At 38.4% G+C, this 19,009-nt stretch overlaps 1 protein-coding gene across 8 annotated transcripts in view; it reads right to left on the bottom strand.

Annotated features, from left to right (window-relative positions):
• CEP162 (centrosomal protein 162) overlaps positions 1 to 19,009 on the bottom strand; it is a 98,700-nt gene that overhangs the window by 12,488 nt on the left and 67,203 nt on the right. For 6 of the 8 annotated variants that reach the window (XM_034647992.1, XM_034647991.1, XM_011217081.3 and 3 more), the window contains exons 22-26: positions 18,628 to 18,840; positions 14,650 to 15,302; positions 11,285 to 11,426; positions 9,132 to 9,230; positions 1,009 to 1,143 (exon numbers count right to left, since the gene is read on the bottom strand). In XM_034647992.1, coding sequence (XP_034503883.1) covers positions 1,009 to 1,143; positions 9,132 to 9,230; positions 11,285 to 11,426; positions 14,650 to 15,302; positions 18,628 to 18,840 — 1,242 coding nt within the window. The remainder of the gene's footprint in view (positions 1 to 1,008; positions 1,144 to 9,131; positions 9,231 to 11,284; positions 11,427 to 14,649; positions 15,303 to 18,627; positions 18,841 to 19,009) is intronic. The other 2 variants (XM_034647993.1, XM_034647994.1) reach the window with 2 other exon arrangements.

The raw sequence follows: 19,009 nt of genomic DNA on the forward strand, positions 1-19,009 counted from the left end.
TAAAAGAGGTCATAAGGGTGGGGTCCTGATCGGACTGGATTAGTGTCCTTTTAAGAAAAGACATCAGAGAGCTCTTTCTCTCTCTCTTCTCCATACCTCACCCCAAGGCACACATGCTGAGGAAAGGCCTCTGCAAGCCAGGAATAGAGGGCTCACCAGAATGAATCAGCTGGAAATTTAATCTTAGACTTCTAGCCTCTAGAACTGTGAGAAAATTAGTTTTTCAAGCAACTCAGTTTATATTTTGTTGTGGCAGCTCAAGCAGACCAATATACTGTTTAAGCAAAGCTAAATATCAGCAGAAAGCCTAATGCCTAAAATCGTTATGCCCTTACTTCTGCCATTTTAAATTTCTATTTATCTGTTCGTAGCTGAGTAACTGTGGTATTACTAGTGCTGAGCATATATTTTAAATGATTACATTTTAATGTAATTCTACTTTTTATAAACATTTATGAAATGAATATAGAATATGGCTTCCAAAGAGCCATTTCCAGGGTAAAATGCCTAACTAACTTTTTAGGCAACCATCAATAATTAAGAACATGAGGGGTGCCTAGGTGGCTCAGGTGGTTAAGCATCTGAGTCTTGGTTTGGGCTCAGGTTGTGATCTCAAGCCATGCATCAGGCTCCATGCTCAGCTTGGAACCTGCTTGAGATTCTTTACCCTCCTCCCTTTTCCTCCCCTGTGCTCCTTCCCCTGCTTGTGTTCTCTCTCTCTCTAAAATAAACAACCTCAAAAAACAAAAAAAAAACAAACAAACCCAAAACAAAACCAAAAAAATACCTAAAGTTGTTTCTCTTTATTCTGGAGATAAGACAAACCAATCTTTAGGTATTTGAAATTTAAAGTCTTATATGTTCTTAAAAGCTGTATTTTTATTCTTAATATCAATACACAATAAAATACTTTAGGAAGTGTTGCTAGGGATGGCAAAACTACAGCAAACGGGAGGTACTTAAAAGTGAAGAGCTATCCAAATATGTAACTATAATTTACTACTCTACCTGTTGAAGTTCCTGCTCTCTTTGCTGATGTCTCATTTCCATCTGTTTAATTTTCTTTTCTAAGCCCATAAAATGTTTCATCTCTGGTGTATGGTTTTCTCTGGCTTCTCTTAGTTCTTCTAGGAGTTTTGCAATCTAAAATTAAGGTATGAAATAAATGAAAAACTGATAAGAAATATATATATTTTTTACCAGGTAGTTTTAAGAATATTTGCTGCATTTTCTTTGTATAAAATTTCTCTAGAGAGGAGGCTTCTTGTTAATAAGAAAAATATCTTGAGTTGTTAAACTTAATAGCTTGCATTCCTTATATTCAAGAAAGAAAAGGTTCATCCTAGCTCTGAAATGACCTCATAATCCAAAAGGTTTCGGATGACTGGACCACCTCTTCTCATGTATGCCAGGCTGATTATAGCATTCAAAATGAAGGTGGGCACTGTCTGGTATATTCAGCTTTGCTAACAAAGTATCAGTGTATTTAACAAGGTTGATTACTTTTAGGGTTGGTTAAATAATACATTTAAAGCACCCTACACAGTATGGCACCCAACACCCAGAAAGAGTTCAACCTCTTTCTGAGATAATATACCAAATTCTTACTGTCCTGGCTGTTGTCTTAGGTCCTGAGGATACAGAGATGAAAGACATAGATCATCCTCATGGAGGTTACAGTCTAGTGTGGTAGCTCTCCTTTTTCATACCATGGTTCACAGAGAAAATGGGAATATTTTCATGGTGTTAGTGAGTAAAACAGGGGATCTGAGAGATCTTCATACTGGGCTTGGTGAAACAAATGTATTTTCTTTATACCACATAATTATGATAATTTACTAATTGTTAGTATCAAAAGGTAAAATAACAAGTGAAAATGGCTGAAATTAACAAATTCAATCATGTTTCCCATGGAAACACTCAGTACCTAATAAAAACACTGATAACACTACAAAAAAAACCCCCCCAAAAACAAAGAACACCCCCCCGCCGCCAAACCCAATATAATTCCTAATTAGTTTCAAGAATGTGAAAATACAAGCAAATCAGGAGCAAATTTAAATGAATCTAAATATTTAAATGTAGGACATCCCTGATGATATCATCAGGGGCCAAAGAAATTTGCAGACTTTAAGTGGGATGATTGGTACTGTCATACACATAATGGTTAAATATCACTTTAACTTCTGTAAACTTTTTAATGACTGAAAAATGATTTTGAGTTTGTAATGAGACAACATTTCCAGTCATCACTATTTTATCTACAGGGAACCCATTCCTGGTACACCAGCTGGAAGTTCTGGTCTAGTGAATGAAGTACTCAAGTGAATGAGAATTCTAGTAAGTAAAAAATCTCCCAACAGGACCAGATGACTTTGTAAGTGAATTTTACCGAACATTTAAAGAATTAATGCCAATCCTTCTCAAACTCTTCCAAAATATAGAAGAGGCAGGAACACTTCCAAATTCATTTAATAAGGTCAGCATTACCCTAATAACAAAGCCACATAAAGGGACTATCAGGGGTGCCTGGCTGGCTCAGTTAGTAGAACATGCGATTCTTGACCTCAGGGTCATGAGTTTAAGCCCCACGTTGGGTGCAGAGATAACTGAAAAATAAAATCTCAAAAAAAAAATTTTTTTTTAAAGACCCTAATTTTATCAGACAACTATGAGCCCTATCTCTGATGAATGTAAGTGGAAAATTTCTCAATAAAATAGTAGCAATTTGAATTCAGTGCATTAAAAATATCATTCATCATGATCTAGTGGAATTTATCTCTGGGATGCAAGATGGTTCAACATACAAAAATCAGTGTAATACAATAAAAGGATGCAGAAAAAACATTTGATAAAATTTAACATCTGTTCATGATAAAAACTCTTAAATCAGGTATGGAAGGAATGTACTTCAAATAATAATGATATATCACAAGCCCACACTGAACTCCTGATTCAATGGTGAAAACTTCAAAGGTTTTTTACTAAGACCATGAACAAGACAAGGGTGCTCACTCTCACCACTCCTATACATTATAGTCCTGGAAGCCCTTGCCAGAGCAATCAGGCAAGAAAAAAAATAAATGGCATCAGAATTGGAAAGAATTAAAACTGTCTCTACTTGTAGGTGACATGATTTTATATAGAGAAAATTATAAAGATTCCACCAAAAAACTGTTAGATTTAATCAATGAATTCAGTAAAGCTGCAGGATACAAAATCAAAGATCAGTAGTGTTTTTGTACACTAGTAATGAATTAAAAAGCATCATAAACAATAAAATACTTAAAAATGAACATAAACAAGAAGGTGAAAGATTTCTACATTGAAATCTACAAGACATTGATAGTGGAAATTGAAGCAGATACAAAATAAATGTAAAGTATTAATTCTTATAATCCATATTCCTGTATCCCCAAATCCTTATAATCCAGGAATATGGATTATAAGAATACTGTTAAGATGTCCATACTTCCCAAGGCCATCAACAGATTTAATGCAATCCCTATCAAGATCCCAACAGCATTTTTTATAGTAATAGAGAAAACAGTCCTAGAACTTATATGGACCACAAAAGACCCTGAATAGTCAGTGCAATATTGAGAAAGAAGAGAGTGGGACGCATCCTACTTCTTGATTTCAAGTTGTATTATAAAGCTATAGTAATCAAAACAGTATGGTACTGACACAAAAATAGACACATAGTCATATTTGACAAGAGAGCCAAAACTACTCAGTGGAGAAGACAGTCTCTTCAACTAATGGTGCTGGGAAAATTGAATATTCACGTGTAAAAGAATGAAACTAGATCTCTATCTGATACCACTCAAAAAAATTAACCTTAAATGAATTAAAGACTTAAATGTAAGACCTGAACCCAGAAAAGCTCTCTGACATGGGTCTTGGCAATAGTTTTTTCGATATGACACTAAAAGCACAAGCAACGAAATAAAGTTATGACTATATTAAACTGTTAAGCTTCTGTACAGAATCAACAAAATGAAAAGACAATCTATGGAATGGACAAAAATATCTGCACACTATGTATCTGATAAGGGATTAATATATAAAGAATTCATAGGGGCGCCTGAGTGGCTCAGTCGATTAAGCATCTGTCCTCAGCTCAGGTCATGATCCCAGAGTCCCGGAACTGAGCCCTGCATTGGGCTCCCTATTCAGCGGGGAGTCTGCTTTTCCCCCTGCCCCTCACCCCACTCATGCTCTCTCTCTCTCAAAATCTTAAAAGAACTTATATAACTCAAAAGCAAAAAAGCCCCCAAATAATGCAATTAAAAAATGGGCAAAGGACCCAAATAGACATTTTTCCAAAGATATATAAATAACCAGTAGGTACATGAAAAAATGTTCAACATCACTAATCATGAAGGAAATGCAAATCAGAACTACAATATCACCTCACCTGTTAGAATGGTTTGCATCAAAAAGACAGGAGACAGCAAATGCTGGTGAGGATGTGGAGAAAAGGGAACCCATGTATGTTGTTGGTGGGGTTGTAAACTGGTACAGCCACTATGAAAACAAATATGGAGGCTCCCAAAAAATTAAAAATTGAATGACCATACGATCCAGCAATTCCACATCTGGGTATTTAACTTCAAAAAACTATTTTGAAAAGATATTTGCACCCCCATGCTCACAGCAGCATTATTTAGAATAGCCAAGACATGGAAGCAACTCGAGTGTCCACTGATGGGTGAATGGATGAAGCAGATGTGATATACACATACACACATATAAGGAGATAATATTCAGCCACAAAAAAGGGAAGAAATCATGCCATCGTGATAACACGGTTGAACCCTAAGGGTATTATGTAAGTGAAATAAGTCAGAGAAAGACAAATATCCTATGATCTCACTTACATGTGGAATCTTTAAAAAAAAAAAAAAGAGAAAGACCCCAAACTCATAGAAAAAGAGATCAGATTTGTGGTTAGCAGAGGTGGAGAGGAAAGGGTGGGAGAAAGGGGAATTGGATGAAGTGATCAGAAAGGAACAAACTTGCAGTTATAAGGTGACTATACTAGGGATGTAATGTACAACGTGATGACCACAGTTAACACTGCTGCGTGGTATACATAAGTTAAGAGTAAATCCTGAGAGTTCCCATCATAAGGTAAGAAAAATCTTTTTTTCTTTATGGATGATAACTAAGCTTACTGCAGTAATCATTTCATGATATATGTAAGTTAAATGTTTATGCTGTATACCTTAAACTTATACAGTAGTGTATGTCAATTATATCTCAACAGAACTGGAAAAAATGAGAAAAGATATATACTGACGTGGGAATATATTTATATTTACTGTTAGGTGAAAAGCATCCTTTAAAAATCATATATATGCATACACACATACACAAATTTTACATATTTTACATGTGTACATGCATGAGCACACAGCCTCACAGTATTTGTATCTATATATGAATAAATAAAATCTGGAAGAATATATAGAAAAATATACTCTGGGCAATGGGATCACGGGCAATTTTATACCTTCTAATTTCTCTAATATATATTAATCTTAGTATAAAAATATATTAAATATTCTTAAATATTTAATATATTAATTAAAATATAATATTAAATATTATTTATAAACAAATCCATACTCAACAGGGATAGAAGTGAATAACATCAATAAAAAGCATATATTCCTTAATGAATAAAATTCTTACGATCTAATTAGTTTATTATTTTACTAACGCGGAAGAATGACTCTCCCAGATCCTGTTACTGAAGGTGGATGACCATACTTTCCTACCGAAGGAGACAGACATCACTGACCACGAGCAGCAGGTGGCTCGGGTAGGGGAATTCCAATGATCCATATGCACGGCCCGCAGACCTCTTCCTCCCAGAGAAGATGTATGTACAAGGTCCTCTTATACGCTGGTGAGTAGATAATCTTACAAACTACAAATTTCAATTCAAACTGAACCATAAAATTACTGCTATTTTTGCTTATCATGACTGCTTGAGTCTGTGTGCTTCCAACCATCTCATGTGCCTTCATACTCTGCAACTTACCGGACGGTGAATTTTCCTGACCACATTGCTGGGATGAATGCTAGTGGCTGTGAACACTCAGTCCAGCGAGTCTGGATTCTAATATGGTCTAGCACTGAAGGAGATACTGATCAACATAATAAGCCCATTACCGCTGTCCACCGTCTGCTGTCGGCCTGGTTTGGAGGTGGGCATGAGAGTTCTGATGCAAAGACAGTTAGCTGGGGGATATTATAGTCTATATGTATCTGTTTATTTTTCTGTTCCACCTACTAGACTGCGAGCTCTTTGAGGCTGATCCCTTTAGGTGTTCACTCATTTCTTTATCCCAAAAGCCTATCGACAGTGCCTGACACCGAAACACTTTTTTAAATGCGAGGAAGTAGATTTTATTCCATTTAGTAGCTAAAAAAAAAACAAAACCCTGAGACTGAGAGAGTTTAAAAACACTAGCAAATGGCTGTGGGTAAATGGTAAATATAATTCTCCTTCTGCATGAGAAACGGGCCTTGGGTTCAATTCACTTTCTAGCTTTGTTCTCTTGATAAAAGTAGATGTCATCTACGTACACTGCTTGTGGTAACGCCCCAACCGGTGGAAAGTCCGCTGGGCTTGGAGGGCTTCGTATGAACTGAAATACGTGGTGGGAAGTGGTAGGTGTGGACTCTCCTGAGTGCAGTTACTCTTGCCCTGGGCATGTCCTCGTGGGATCCACTATTCAGGGGTTATGATAAAAGACGCTGGTTCTCGTGCAGTGTGGGGAGTCTGAACCTGGGTGGTTCCTCCAACTGCCGGATGTGAGTCTGATTCCCTTGTGCCTGTACTGTTCCCGGGACAGCTGTGTGGACTGCTGTGGGAACTACTCACACCAAAGAGAGAAATGCCTGCTGTTGCCTTGTTTCTGGGCCTACAGCCAGAGTACCAAGTGCTGCCTACAGTCACTGTAGGACTCTAAATATTTATTTACCTGACTTGCCACAATAAGGCTCACTAACACGTTTAAGAATTTAAACCCAGATCTTATCATAAACCCCCAAACCACTCCTACTATTCATTCATAAAATAAAAGCAGCTAGCTGTACAATAACTGACACAAATTACAGTAAGAACTCTGATAATGTTTAGGAGTCACTATAATAGTCCTTGGGTTCATATTAAAGGTCATTCTTGGTTTCTAGAATCTGTATAGACTATACAGATAAAAACAAAAGAAAATCCTATTGATGAAAAAGAAACTATGACCAATAAAATGCATGTACTAACTGCAGAACATGGAAACAAGCAATAATAGCAGCAGTCCTCGGAGTCATCTCAATTTAAGGAGTCTGAGTAAAGATTCAGGTCCTTTCTCTTCAAGTTCAGCCAGCATGCAAGGAAACAGACTGTTGGAGTCAACAGTGAGTGGAAAAATAAGACTGGAAATCTATGGTGAATGCTAAAACATGAATGATTACTTTTATCATTATAATATTTAAAAAAAAAAGATCTGCGGAATACACGCCTGAGTTAGCATCAGCTGAATATACACTAGAGCCTTGGGAATGTTTCAGCCTATTGCAGCAGACAGGATTTTAAAGAGATGTGGTTTAACAACACTTTAGGTAACAGAGGCATGGAACAAAATGCAGAAATTAGAAAAGTCTTGTCAGGTTTTCATGATTAACATGCTGTGGGAGATGGTTTACTTCCCAATGTCTTGAACTAGGTTGGAAAATTTTAAATCGCTGTTTTTTCTATAGAGGTGAGATAACAACAAACAAGCAGTCAAAAAACAAAACAGAATTGGCTACCATTAAAAAATGTGTACTGCGCTTTTTCCTGTGGTCAGAAAGAGACTGGATTTACCCTCCTTTCTTAACTGAAAAACCAGAACATACATGAAACAAATCCCAGCTGACAGCACTGCAGGACTGTGATTCGTGAGGGGTGGGGAACATACAAGATGAACTCTAGGACTGCCCAGCTGGTGGCCCAGAGGCAGATTCGAAGTCCCAGGAAATGGCAGCCTGAATAATTTGGGAGTTCCTGCAGGGCTGGGAAAATGAACTATTCCCACCGGCCTGAGAGAAAATCCTTTTGAGGGCCTGCAAAAGGTTATCAGTAGTGGGAAAAAATAAGCCCTGTTAGAACAACTATTTTAAATGTACTGCACATTAGAAAGGCAGACTGACATTATTTTATTCAAGAGATGGAGTGTTTTACTTAGTTTTCCAGTAAATAGGCTTGAAAATCACGTTGCAGCTTTTCTATTTTCAAAACAGTTTAGCTATTCTTAAACTAAGAACACTGTAACTTGACTAAAACTGACCTTTACCTTGCAAACACTAGAACATACTTCCTTTTATTGCTTTCCCTCAAAATTTACTTTAGGTCTGTAAAGTTCTGTTAAATTACTGCTTATACAACAAAGTTTATGTACATCGTAAAACTGAAAAGAATGTACATATGCTGAGCTACAGCCTTTCCATTACTGAAACAAGACTTAATTGATAGTTACATAATCGTGGAGTGTTTTTACATTAATCTTTTCATAATGCAATTAGTTTTATGTTCTGTTTGCATGGTTTAATAAATTCTTTAATAAAAAATGGTGTATATGCTTCAAAGAATAGAATGCACAGTTTATCTGTTTTTTTTATACTTTCTAGAATCATCAAAGGGATCTTAGAGTAATAAAAATGGTGAGTTTCCAGAAAGACCTATTTCCCATGATATTGTTACTGGGGATCCAGCAGGACTGTAACGACTGCTTTATCTATTTCTTAACCAAATTAAATAGTATTAGTACGTAATGCAGAAATGGATTTAGCCATCCAATTTTGCCTCTTAAAAAAAAAAAAAAATCAAAAGAACCAAATACCCCTTTCCGCCGCTTCCTCAGTGTCCAAAAAATCTCAACATCAAATATATAAGAAACTTAATATTTGAGAGTTTCATCTGGGGAAAGCAGGCTTACCATAAACAAGTTATTAATATTTTTTGACACATGATAAATATTTAAGTTATTTTTATTTGTACATTTGTTAAAAAATTTACACAAAAATAATATGAAATGGCTAAGAAAAGCTTACGTTAGTCCAATATTTTTGTTATTTCTTACCTCTTTTTGTAGGATTTCTTCTCGAACTTGAGAAACTGTAAGAGACTCCTGTTTACCCTGCAGCTCGTTAACTTGATTTTGGAAATGTTTTAGAAGTACCTAGGAAATTATGTTAGAGGTGCTGAGTTAAGAGAGCTCTTCCTCAAATATTTTTTGAAAAATATAAGAAAACCAACTAATAACTTTTGTTTGTACTAAAAAAAAATTCCCATATTTTAAAACTACCAAATTGTAACATGAATTGCCACAGGAATTAAGTTCATTGGATTAATTAAGCTCGCTGAATACACTCATTATTTTGTTTCAATATCTAATATAAAACATCACACATATTACAAATTATTGGCTATATAACTACTTGGTTTCTTTATCTCTAGTACTTTTCCTCTGGAGTTCTGAAAAATACCTTTTAAAATAAACCTCTATTATAAATTTTAAGCATTTTGAAGAGAGTAGCCAATATTGTCTTTATTACTTTGTGATTAAATAGGATAATAGTTTTTACTAAAGAGCTACTGACAAAATAAAGACAGCACAAGCCTAGTATTAGCATGAAGAAAACGTCACACATTTTTGGCAAGCTGAAATACATAAATACTTTCATCAAGAAACTGAAAACTTAGGGAAAATGTACGTCTCTTATCTGATGCTTTACATTTACTGCTTCTACCGTCAGACTACGCTGACTTGCACGTAACTCAGGATTTACAGCATTACATTTAGAACTCCGGACAGTACCACTGATGTCACTGTGGTGCAATGACACTACTTTATCTACCTGTCCCAACTACATAATGACTTGCTATCATGTTTATACTACCCACTGACACCCTGCTCCCGTGGGTGGGGGGGCGGAGCCAGAGACGTTATCTGCAACTGTGTATGATGATTACCTTTGAAAAGCACTCTAAACCTTTCTCATTTAAATACTAAAATAGGCAAAACTGCTTCCGAGCTATATGAATTTAAACTATAGACCTCATTACACTTCACCCTTAAATACCCCAAATACTTTAACATGCATCTCCTTATAAGGGCATCTTCTCAAAAACCATAATAGCATTTTTATACCTGAAATAATGTACAATAATTTCAAAATATCCACTATCTGGCCCTAAAAGCTAGCAAACAAACAAACCAAATCGCTCAGTTGGGGAAATTTAAATGGGCTCCATGCTGGGCAGGGCCCAAAATCACGACCTCGAAATCAAGACCTGAGCTGAGATCAAGAGTCAGATGCTTAACTGACTGAGCCACCCAGGCGCCCCTGAGTAATTTGTTTTTAATCAAGATGCTATTAAATAACTATTGATAGGAGAGGAGAGATGGTAAAATAATCACTTCTTGGTTCCCCCCCCCCCAGCTTGTTTTTTAAAATTAAAACCTAGAGAAGAGAGCACACTGGACACTTATATGTTCTTCAATTTATCAATACTAACATTTCTGCCACATTTGCTTTCTTTTTCTCTTTTTTGGGGGGTTTACAGATACAAATTCTGTCTTAATACTGTTTTTTCAATTTTCTAATACCACAGAAGATGGGCCACACAGTGGATATTCATGGATATTCCATGTAGAATGTACATACTAACCAAGAAGGAAGATACACTTTTTTGAAGAAATGTGGATGAACTTCCAGCATATTCTGTCATAATTCTAAGACTACGCTTCATAATGGCTACAGCTGTGTGCATCTCTCTGTGGATTATTTTATACCCAGTGCCTGACTGTCTATAGACCTCAAATCATTATTTGTTTAATGAATGAAAGGTAACTGGGCAAGAAGAACGACAGGATAATTACTTGACAGCTGGGACTTGGGTAGAGGGACTTCGTTCAACATTCAAGTTCAAGTACTCAGGTCTCAATCACATAATGTGATTCTACCATCCCTTACAAGTGCCTTAGGAGGAGAACTATTTGAGAAATATTGGGACAAAACTGTGAAACCACTTATTAAGAGAGAGTAATTTTAAAGTAGAATAGTTAAATGCATGGTAATGGCATCCTCTTCTATTAAACGAGATCAAGTCAATAATTTCTCATTTCTATCAAAAAGTGAATTTAAAGTATTTCTAAATTAAATAATGTTCTGTTAACAGTCCTGAAAAAAATAATTTTAAAGGCAAAGAAAGTGTGTTAAAGTCATCTACCTCTTGAGTTGCTATTTTACGATTTAGTTCAGCTACTTTGGAAGAAGAATTTTCAACTGCGTTTTGGCAGAGGAGTTTCTCTACTTCCCTCTGATGAGATGCTTTGAGAGATGCAATATGTGCTGCTGTATCTTCCTTGACCCTGTAGAGCAAATCAAAGAAAATCACACATAAAAACAGCTCATCAATTCAGAGTTAGCACAAAAATAATGTAAGAAGCTTGGAAACTAAAGAGACAAAGGGAGCGAGCACCAATACTGTACTGTCAGGTGCTTATACGTGCTCGCCTGTGAGATCTTACAGCCCTGCCGGGAGCTGTTATTCACTGCAGTTTATAAGGGCAAACTTGAGTTTAGGAAGGAGGCATGTCTCTAGAGTTCATTAGGAAATTGCAGAGCTGGGGTTCAAGCCCAGCAGAGTTGGAGCTCAAAGTCTGGGCCTTTCACTCAATCCCCAGCCTGGGGCTGTACTTTCTGATAGAATCAAGGGTTCTAAATATTCTGTCTGGATATAAAGCAAGGGCCTCACATTTTGTCTTTTAAGATAAACTCAGATTTTTGCCCAGATTCTTATTTTGGTAATCACAGTTCCTTTTAGAATCTCCAATGCTTTATCTCTAGGCAACATTCACCAGGTTTTGGTCCATGCATGTGAATCCAGGGCTAGCTGCCATGTCATAAAAGTAAAATAATATTTATGGTAATTCTTTAGGACCCAGTGTAATCTGCACCTAATTTGTTTGGATTGTTAAGTGGGAGAGACTACTGATTTGTCTCTGTGACAAAATGTATGCATTCAGAGGCACTTTAATAAGTGGCAAAGTTCTGAGAAAGACTTGATTATATTTCTTACAGGTAAACGTTTTCTCTCTTATTGGAAAAGTTATTAAAAATTGACAGGATTTTACTCAAAGTAGATACTGAGTAAATTACTATTGATACATATTAATATAGCAATTCCCAAACTATAAACAAATTTATCAGTTGCTTATTTGACTATATGAATATTTCCTCATGGAAATGGTGTGATCAGGGTCCTTGGAAAAGCATAAAAATCTAAAGCATTTATGATATAACTGAACTAAAGTAAAAAAACGAACAAAAAAAACCCAAACCGCCTAAATGTGCGATTGGGAAAGGTTACTCCTCACTTCTTAAGCCCAGAACTATCTGAAAAACAGGTTAACAATACTAAATATGTACAGAAAAATTTATAGGAAAAATTTCAATTAAATTATTTCCAGAAAAGAATGTGATTCTTTCCAAATAGCTTCATTTCTAGTATCACATTCAGGACTCAAGTAACAAGGTTTCAGTTTGGAAGCATTTATGGTTGCCAGGTTGACTCAATCAGACCTAGCTGCCAGTCAACCAATACACATTTGTCTAGGTGCCCGCCAGGCTCGTTCTGCTCCTACGCCAGGTTGCAAAAGAAGTGTAATCTCACCTCAGTGTTCCAGGAGCTAGAAGGCCGTGTGTGATTGGTGCTTTCCTGGTACTTAGTACTGGTACTTGGTGCCTAAGTTAGAGAGGAGCTGGGAGCAGGAAATTTCCTGGAAGGCTTTAGGAAATATTCTGTGGAAAAGGTAGTACTTGAAGCATGAAGGAGCAAAAGGCAGCAAAGCCATTCAGCAAGTCAGGCCCGCAGAGAGACCTTGTAAGGGTGACATCACTTGGGAAGCCACGGAGAGCAATTTAGTCTTGATACTTCAGGAAGCGGGAGTCAGTGGAGGGCAGTGTAACAGGAATATTTAAAGAATATTAATGGTTTTTAAGCAAAATGATTGGGGGAGACAGAAACTAAAATCAGGGAGATTAGGGTGGGGAAGCTGTCTAGTAAACCAGGAAAGGCTGCAGTACAATAAGGTAGAAAGCAAAAGGAGATGTATTTATAAGGAAAAACCCCATAAACTATGAGCCCAAGAAATAAAGGAGGTAAAGCTGGACTTGGCAACTGAAAAAATATGGTCATAAACAGAGATGGGAAAGTTCTGAAGGGGAGCTAGTTTATGAGTAAAAATGGAATAAAATTTGAGATACTACTGATTCTGAGAGGAACAATCCAGGAAATGGTAGATTTAACATCTGAGTTCAGGGAAGAAAACAAGCCTTGAAAAGTAAATTGGAGTCATGGTTCATAGAAGCCACAAGAATGGATGAATTTAGCAATGGAGAAAGAAGAGTGAATTAACAGCTGAAAAGGAACCCTGGTAGAAGTCTGATTTTTGTGGCAGAAGAAAGAGGAGTCAGAGTTAAAGGGAAAGGGAGGAAACCCATATTTCAGGGAAGTCAACAATGTCAAGGAAAATGAGAATAGAGACGACATCACTGGACCAGGAAAAGTCACTAGTGAGAGATGAGATGTAAAAGACTGGCGAGGAGGAGAGCCCAGCTGAGAAGAGCTGGGGTGCAAATAAGAGGCTACATGTGGAAATCCGGCACTGACAGCCACAAAGAGGACTCGAACTTTGTTTGAAGACAGTGAAAAAGATCTGACCATGTTAGAAGGCTCAGAGGAAAGAGGCAGTAGACAGTCCCTGGTGATTCTGAGAAGGAAAGGGATGAGCACAAAAGTTCTTCAACGCATGAATGGATGTGAGCACTAGATTAATTTGAAGAGTTAATTTGTTGAAGAGGACCTTTTCCTCTTAGAATGTCAACTAGTTTGTTTTTTTAAAAGATCTGTTTTGGAGGGAGAGAAGAGAGCAAGTGCAGGAGGGGGGGATGAGGGGGAGGGGCAGAGAGAGAGAAACTCAGACTCCCTGCTAAGAGCGGAGCCTGACGCTGGGCTGAAACCCATTAGACTATGACCCAAGCCGAAACCAAGAGTCAGATGCCCAACCAGCTGAGCCACCCAGGTGCCCCAGATGGAAAATCTTAAGCAGGCTCTACGCTCAGTGCCAATTCAGGGCTCGATCTTATGACCCTAATGTCATGACCTGAGCCAAAATCAAGAGTCAGACGCTTAACCAACTGAGCTGCCCAGGCGCCCCTGTTCAACTGGCTTTAGTAATAGCTGTTTTCTGCAGTCTGTGTATGGCAGTCATCAGTGATGACATTCATTTGCAAAAAGGCCCAATGGGTCAGCTGATTAACACCATCTAGATAAATGTGGAAAGACAGCATTTGTCAGCCTGAGGACATGGTTTGGGTTGACATGGAGATTCAGGTTTATCAGAATCTGGGCTTCCAACACATGGAGATCCTACTATGAAAGAGATCTGTGCTCAGCAATGTAATACAATTTCTTAAAATTTGGTAATGAATTCAGCTCAGGGTAAAACTAATCACCAGAGGAAATACATCTTATAATTTTGACGTTTTTATGTTTATGTGTCTCCATATAATTACAGGTTCACATTTTACCTTTTCATGGAATTTTCAAATTGGTTCATTGCTGCTTCAGACTTCATCTTCAGCTCATTCCTCTCCACAATTAATCTCTCCAGTTCATTTTTCAATCTGCAGTTTTCTTGTAAAACCTCTGAAACACGGGAATCAGCAAAAGTATGTGGTTGGTAAAGCTTGCCATCCAGGGTTCCAGGGAACGAGTTAGCACTTCCTTTACCTGAATGCAAACCATCTTTCTTCACCCTTTTTGCAGTCACCTCCTCTCTACCCTTAGAGTTCTGGTCCGACAGCATCGTCCTCCTCTCCTTCTGAAGCCTCTCCACAGTTTTCGAAAGGTCTTGTATTTCTCTCCGCTTCTCAGCCAGCTCCTCACTGAGTCTCGCCAGTTTAGCTTTAGCGTGGGCCTGTTCTATCTGGAATTCTACAGACTGGAGATCTTTATCATCTTTGTCATTTTTCTTGAGCTCCAGTTCGGCTTTCTCACGTTTAAGAATGTCTATTTCAGCTTCAAGTTTCCTTACGGTGCTTTGATGGGCTTCCTTGATGCCGTCGAGCTCCCTCTGTAGTGCTTCGGCCCCGCAAGCACCGTCAGGGCGGCTCTGGGGCGCCTCCTTTAGTCTGCGGGCAAGGAGCTGCTTCTGCTCCTCTAGTCTCTGTTCATACTGAATCTGAAGAGAAGAATTCGGGTAGCGTCAAAACCACTGCTAAGTACGGGCTCATCACCGAAGCCCTGCGTTCTACTGGGTCCTATTCCTTCATTCGGGCATGCAGTACATATGCTGATGCTTCCCACTCTGGGTTCTCTGAGTCAGTCACATGTACTGAAGTCCTGATCTTGAAAGGGCATAACGTTATATATTCTCAATATGCTGTATAATTTCACAATTAATGTGTTTCTTTATAAACAAAAATTACACATTTCTGTACACCCCAAAACTTATCTTAAGTATCACAATCGAACCTATTATTGTGGACTCTTCTCTGTGCAAATTGACAAACTGTACGCTTTCAGGAGAAATAGGGAAAGCAATTGGGCTCATTGAAATCTTTAAGAAATAGTACATTTTCAACTTCCTAATATCAATTTAGGAATTTCAAAGGGAGTAAATCAGCTTGGATTTGTTAAACTGGAGCTTTAGTATTACAGACAAAATAACCTAAATAGGTTACTCTGCAGAGGGAGGCAGTGTTTGTTCATTCATTAATTGAATATTAATTGAATATTTATTGAGCTACTGCTGTGTGCCAGGCACTGTGCCAGATTCTAAAGATAAAGAAGTGCAGCCTGCAAACAGTTCACAGCCTGGTCAGGAGACTGACATGGCAAGTTTCATGTCCTATGATAACTGTGATAACGGGCCTTATGAATATGTGCAACGGGGACGAGGCACCCCCGTGTGTCTAAGAGAAGGTGGGAAGACTGCAACACAGGGAGTACATTAGGTTTGGGCTTGAGAGAGGAGTGTAAATTTGAGGGTAAGTGGAAGCAGGGACATTTTGGAAAGAGGAAGAATACGCATAAAGGCAATCTAATGCTTGGCGTGTTCTGGGAACCATAAAAGAAAGGAAGAAGTGACAGAGTGAGCAGGGACAGGAGGGGAATGGGGTAGGGAACTGCAAAAAGGGAAAAGTCAGGGTGGGTAGAAATATTTAGATATATAAAAATAGTGCACGGGGTTGGAATTCGTGCCTCTATTTGGTCAGTGGAATATTAATATTAGTTGTAATTATTACGATCATTTATTGAATGTTTGCTACACTCCAGACAAGGCAGTAGGGATTTAAATATACTTTGCCACTAGATCCTCCCAATATCCTATGAATTAGGGATTAATTAAGTAAAGTATTTTAGCATCTGCTCTGTGTCAGGCACCTTGCTGAATGATGGAACACAATGGTGAGTAAAAGCTGAACAGTCCCAGCCACCATGAAGTCCAGAAGGTAGACGGGAAGAGCGAACACTCATGATCCAATCAAAATGGCCGGAAACGTGGTGGATGCAATGGAGAAGTGCATGGGACTAGGGTGCCTCTAAGATAATTTGTCTACCAGGGAGTCCATGAAGGTATCACTGGGGTAGCAATGCCTGGATTGGAGCTGAAGGACAGGAACAGCTTAACTGTGAATGAGGCAGGCAAAGCACACCAGTCAGAGGCAAGAGTCTGCCAACATGTGTGGCTGCAGGAAACATGGCAAGTAGGAGAAACACGTTAATATAACGGGACAGAGAAAGCATCGTGGGAGAACACACTGGACAGTGGGAGGGGTCTGGCCATACGTGGATTTATAGGCCATTTATATATCCTAAGAGGAACAGGAAGTTATTGAGGGATATAAATAAAGGGGTGTGTGTGTGTAAGACAGAGGGATATGGAAATATAATTTTGGCTTTAGTGTCAAGAGCTGATTAGAAGGTGGGGTGAAGTAGGTATGTGTAGACTAGTCAGGAGATTACAACAGTTATCCAGGCCATTTTTTATTAGTGATGGCAGGAGAGTGACATGGTGATAAAAAGGGACAGAGGAACTGAAAGAAATTCAGGAGTAAGAGTGGCATAATTGGCACTAAGTCAGTTATATCTCTTTTACATACGAGGAGAGGGAGACTCAGAGCTGAAGTAACTAGTGCAAAGTCACCAAGCTGTAACGGTGCAACGGGGCCCGGACGGAAGGCTGGTCTGACTCTACAAGCCTGGGTGTTTCCCACTGCACTGCAGTCTCCTTCGGATAGGGGGCAGTCTGCTAAGAGCAGTGTGGGGTCAGATGCACCTGATGGAAGGAGGGCTGGAGGGAACGTGTAGGGGAACAGAAGAGGAAACTGATTACCCACAGCAATAGGCTTGCCAAGTAGCACTAAGGGAACTCGCGAGACCAGACGCCTACGCACCTGAAAGCCCTACTGTCACAGCTGTGCCATGGCCTCAGAAACACACATTTGTGTGAGAGGAGGAGTGGAGAAAGACATGCGTGAACTGCAGCAGAAAGCGAGGAAGGTAAGCATGGTTGAAAACTGGGTGGTTAAAAAAGAAGTACACCTTGGAAGTTAGGAGAGTGAGCGAAGAGAGAGAACCAGGTAGAGGGCTGAGAGATTTGAAAAAGAGGGTGGAATAAAGTAAACCCAACTTCCTTGACATGACCTTAACTCAACTAGCAGGCCAATGTACTTCCAGGTTTTCAACCTTTTACTGTTTCTGGAATCTAATAGTCTATTGTCTGTTGCTTCTCTCAGGATAGAAATCTGTGGAGAATGAGATCTGCCTCCTACAAGCAGCATGGCCTAGGGTCTGAGGCCTTGCTCTGTCACTCACCAGCAGGGGCACCTCGGGCAAGACGCACCCTGTCTGTAAAGCAGGGCAGCAGTATCTATGTCTCACCGGTGACTGAAGGATGATGCAGGACGCACTAAAATGTCTGTGAAAGCATCTAACATGAATTACCACAGAAACTGTGTGCTTAACAAATTTTTAAAAGTAAATGAAATATCACATCTTCCTTCATACTTGGTCATCCTAGCACTTGTATTTTCTAGAAAATTCATTCCTCATGAAGGATCAGAAAACTCAGAAAGTAAGACATTTTCAACAGGCATTGCCCGGTCCCCTGCTCTACCCGCAAGACATATTCTTTTGTTTTACTCCCTTCTCCCTTGTCTAGGGAAATTTCAAAATAGTATTTTCAACCATGGTAATTAAAAAACAATTTTTTATTGAATATACATCAGAGGTGTTTTACTTTGCCTGTTCATGACTTAATTTCCACTAATTCTAATATCACCAAGAGGGGGGCCCTGGCTTGATTTTCCATGCTTGAAACAAAAAGAAAAGTTGCTGAAGGAGAACAAAAAAGATAAGATGGGTCTAGGTTTCTTTTGCATCTGCTGACACTCATGGTAAAGGTTTTACAGGGAAGGATGTTTAGTAATTTGTAAAAATGAGACTTGAGAGGGGCCCAGCCCCCATGGTACTGAGACCTTGAGGGTCTAGCTAGCTCTTACCTTCATTTTCTGGAACTGTTGTTCCATGGTACGAAGGCTTTTCTTTGCTTCTTCATCTCTGCCCTCCAAATCAGCTTCTAGTTTTTTTATCCTTTTTTCCATAAAGTCCACTGTATTTCTATCCACTGTATCACCAGCTGCTGATGCAGCCAATATTAAAGCAGGTAAAGAATTGGGGTGTCTTCTCTTTAGAATTCCTTCCATTTCCTTAACCTTTTAAAATATTTTTGCATATATGTAAGGTCACAAATATATTAAAATTAAGCAGTTTGATGTATAAATTTAGATTATGCTCTATCAGTCATGTCTAGATTTCAAAGAGATGTTTATATCACATCTTAAGACTGAATCAAATGCACAAACACACACACAAACACAATTT

Source organism: Ailuropoda melanoleuca, chromosome 19 (assembly GCF_002007445.2).
Source record: "Ailuropoda melanoleuca isolate Jingjing chromosome 19, ASM200744v2, whole genome shotgun sequence".
NCBI classification, from domain to species: domain Eukaryota; kingdom Metazoa; phylum Chordata; class Mammalia; order Carnivora; family Ursidae; genus Ailuropoda; species Ailuropoda melanoleuca.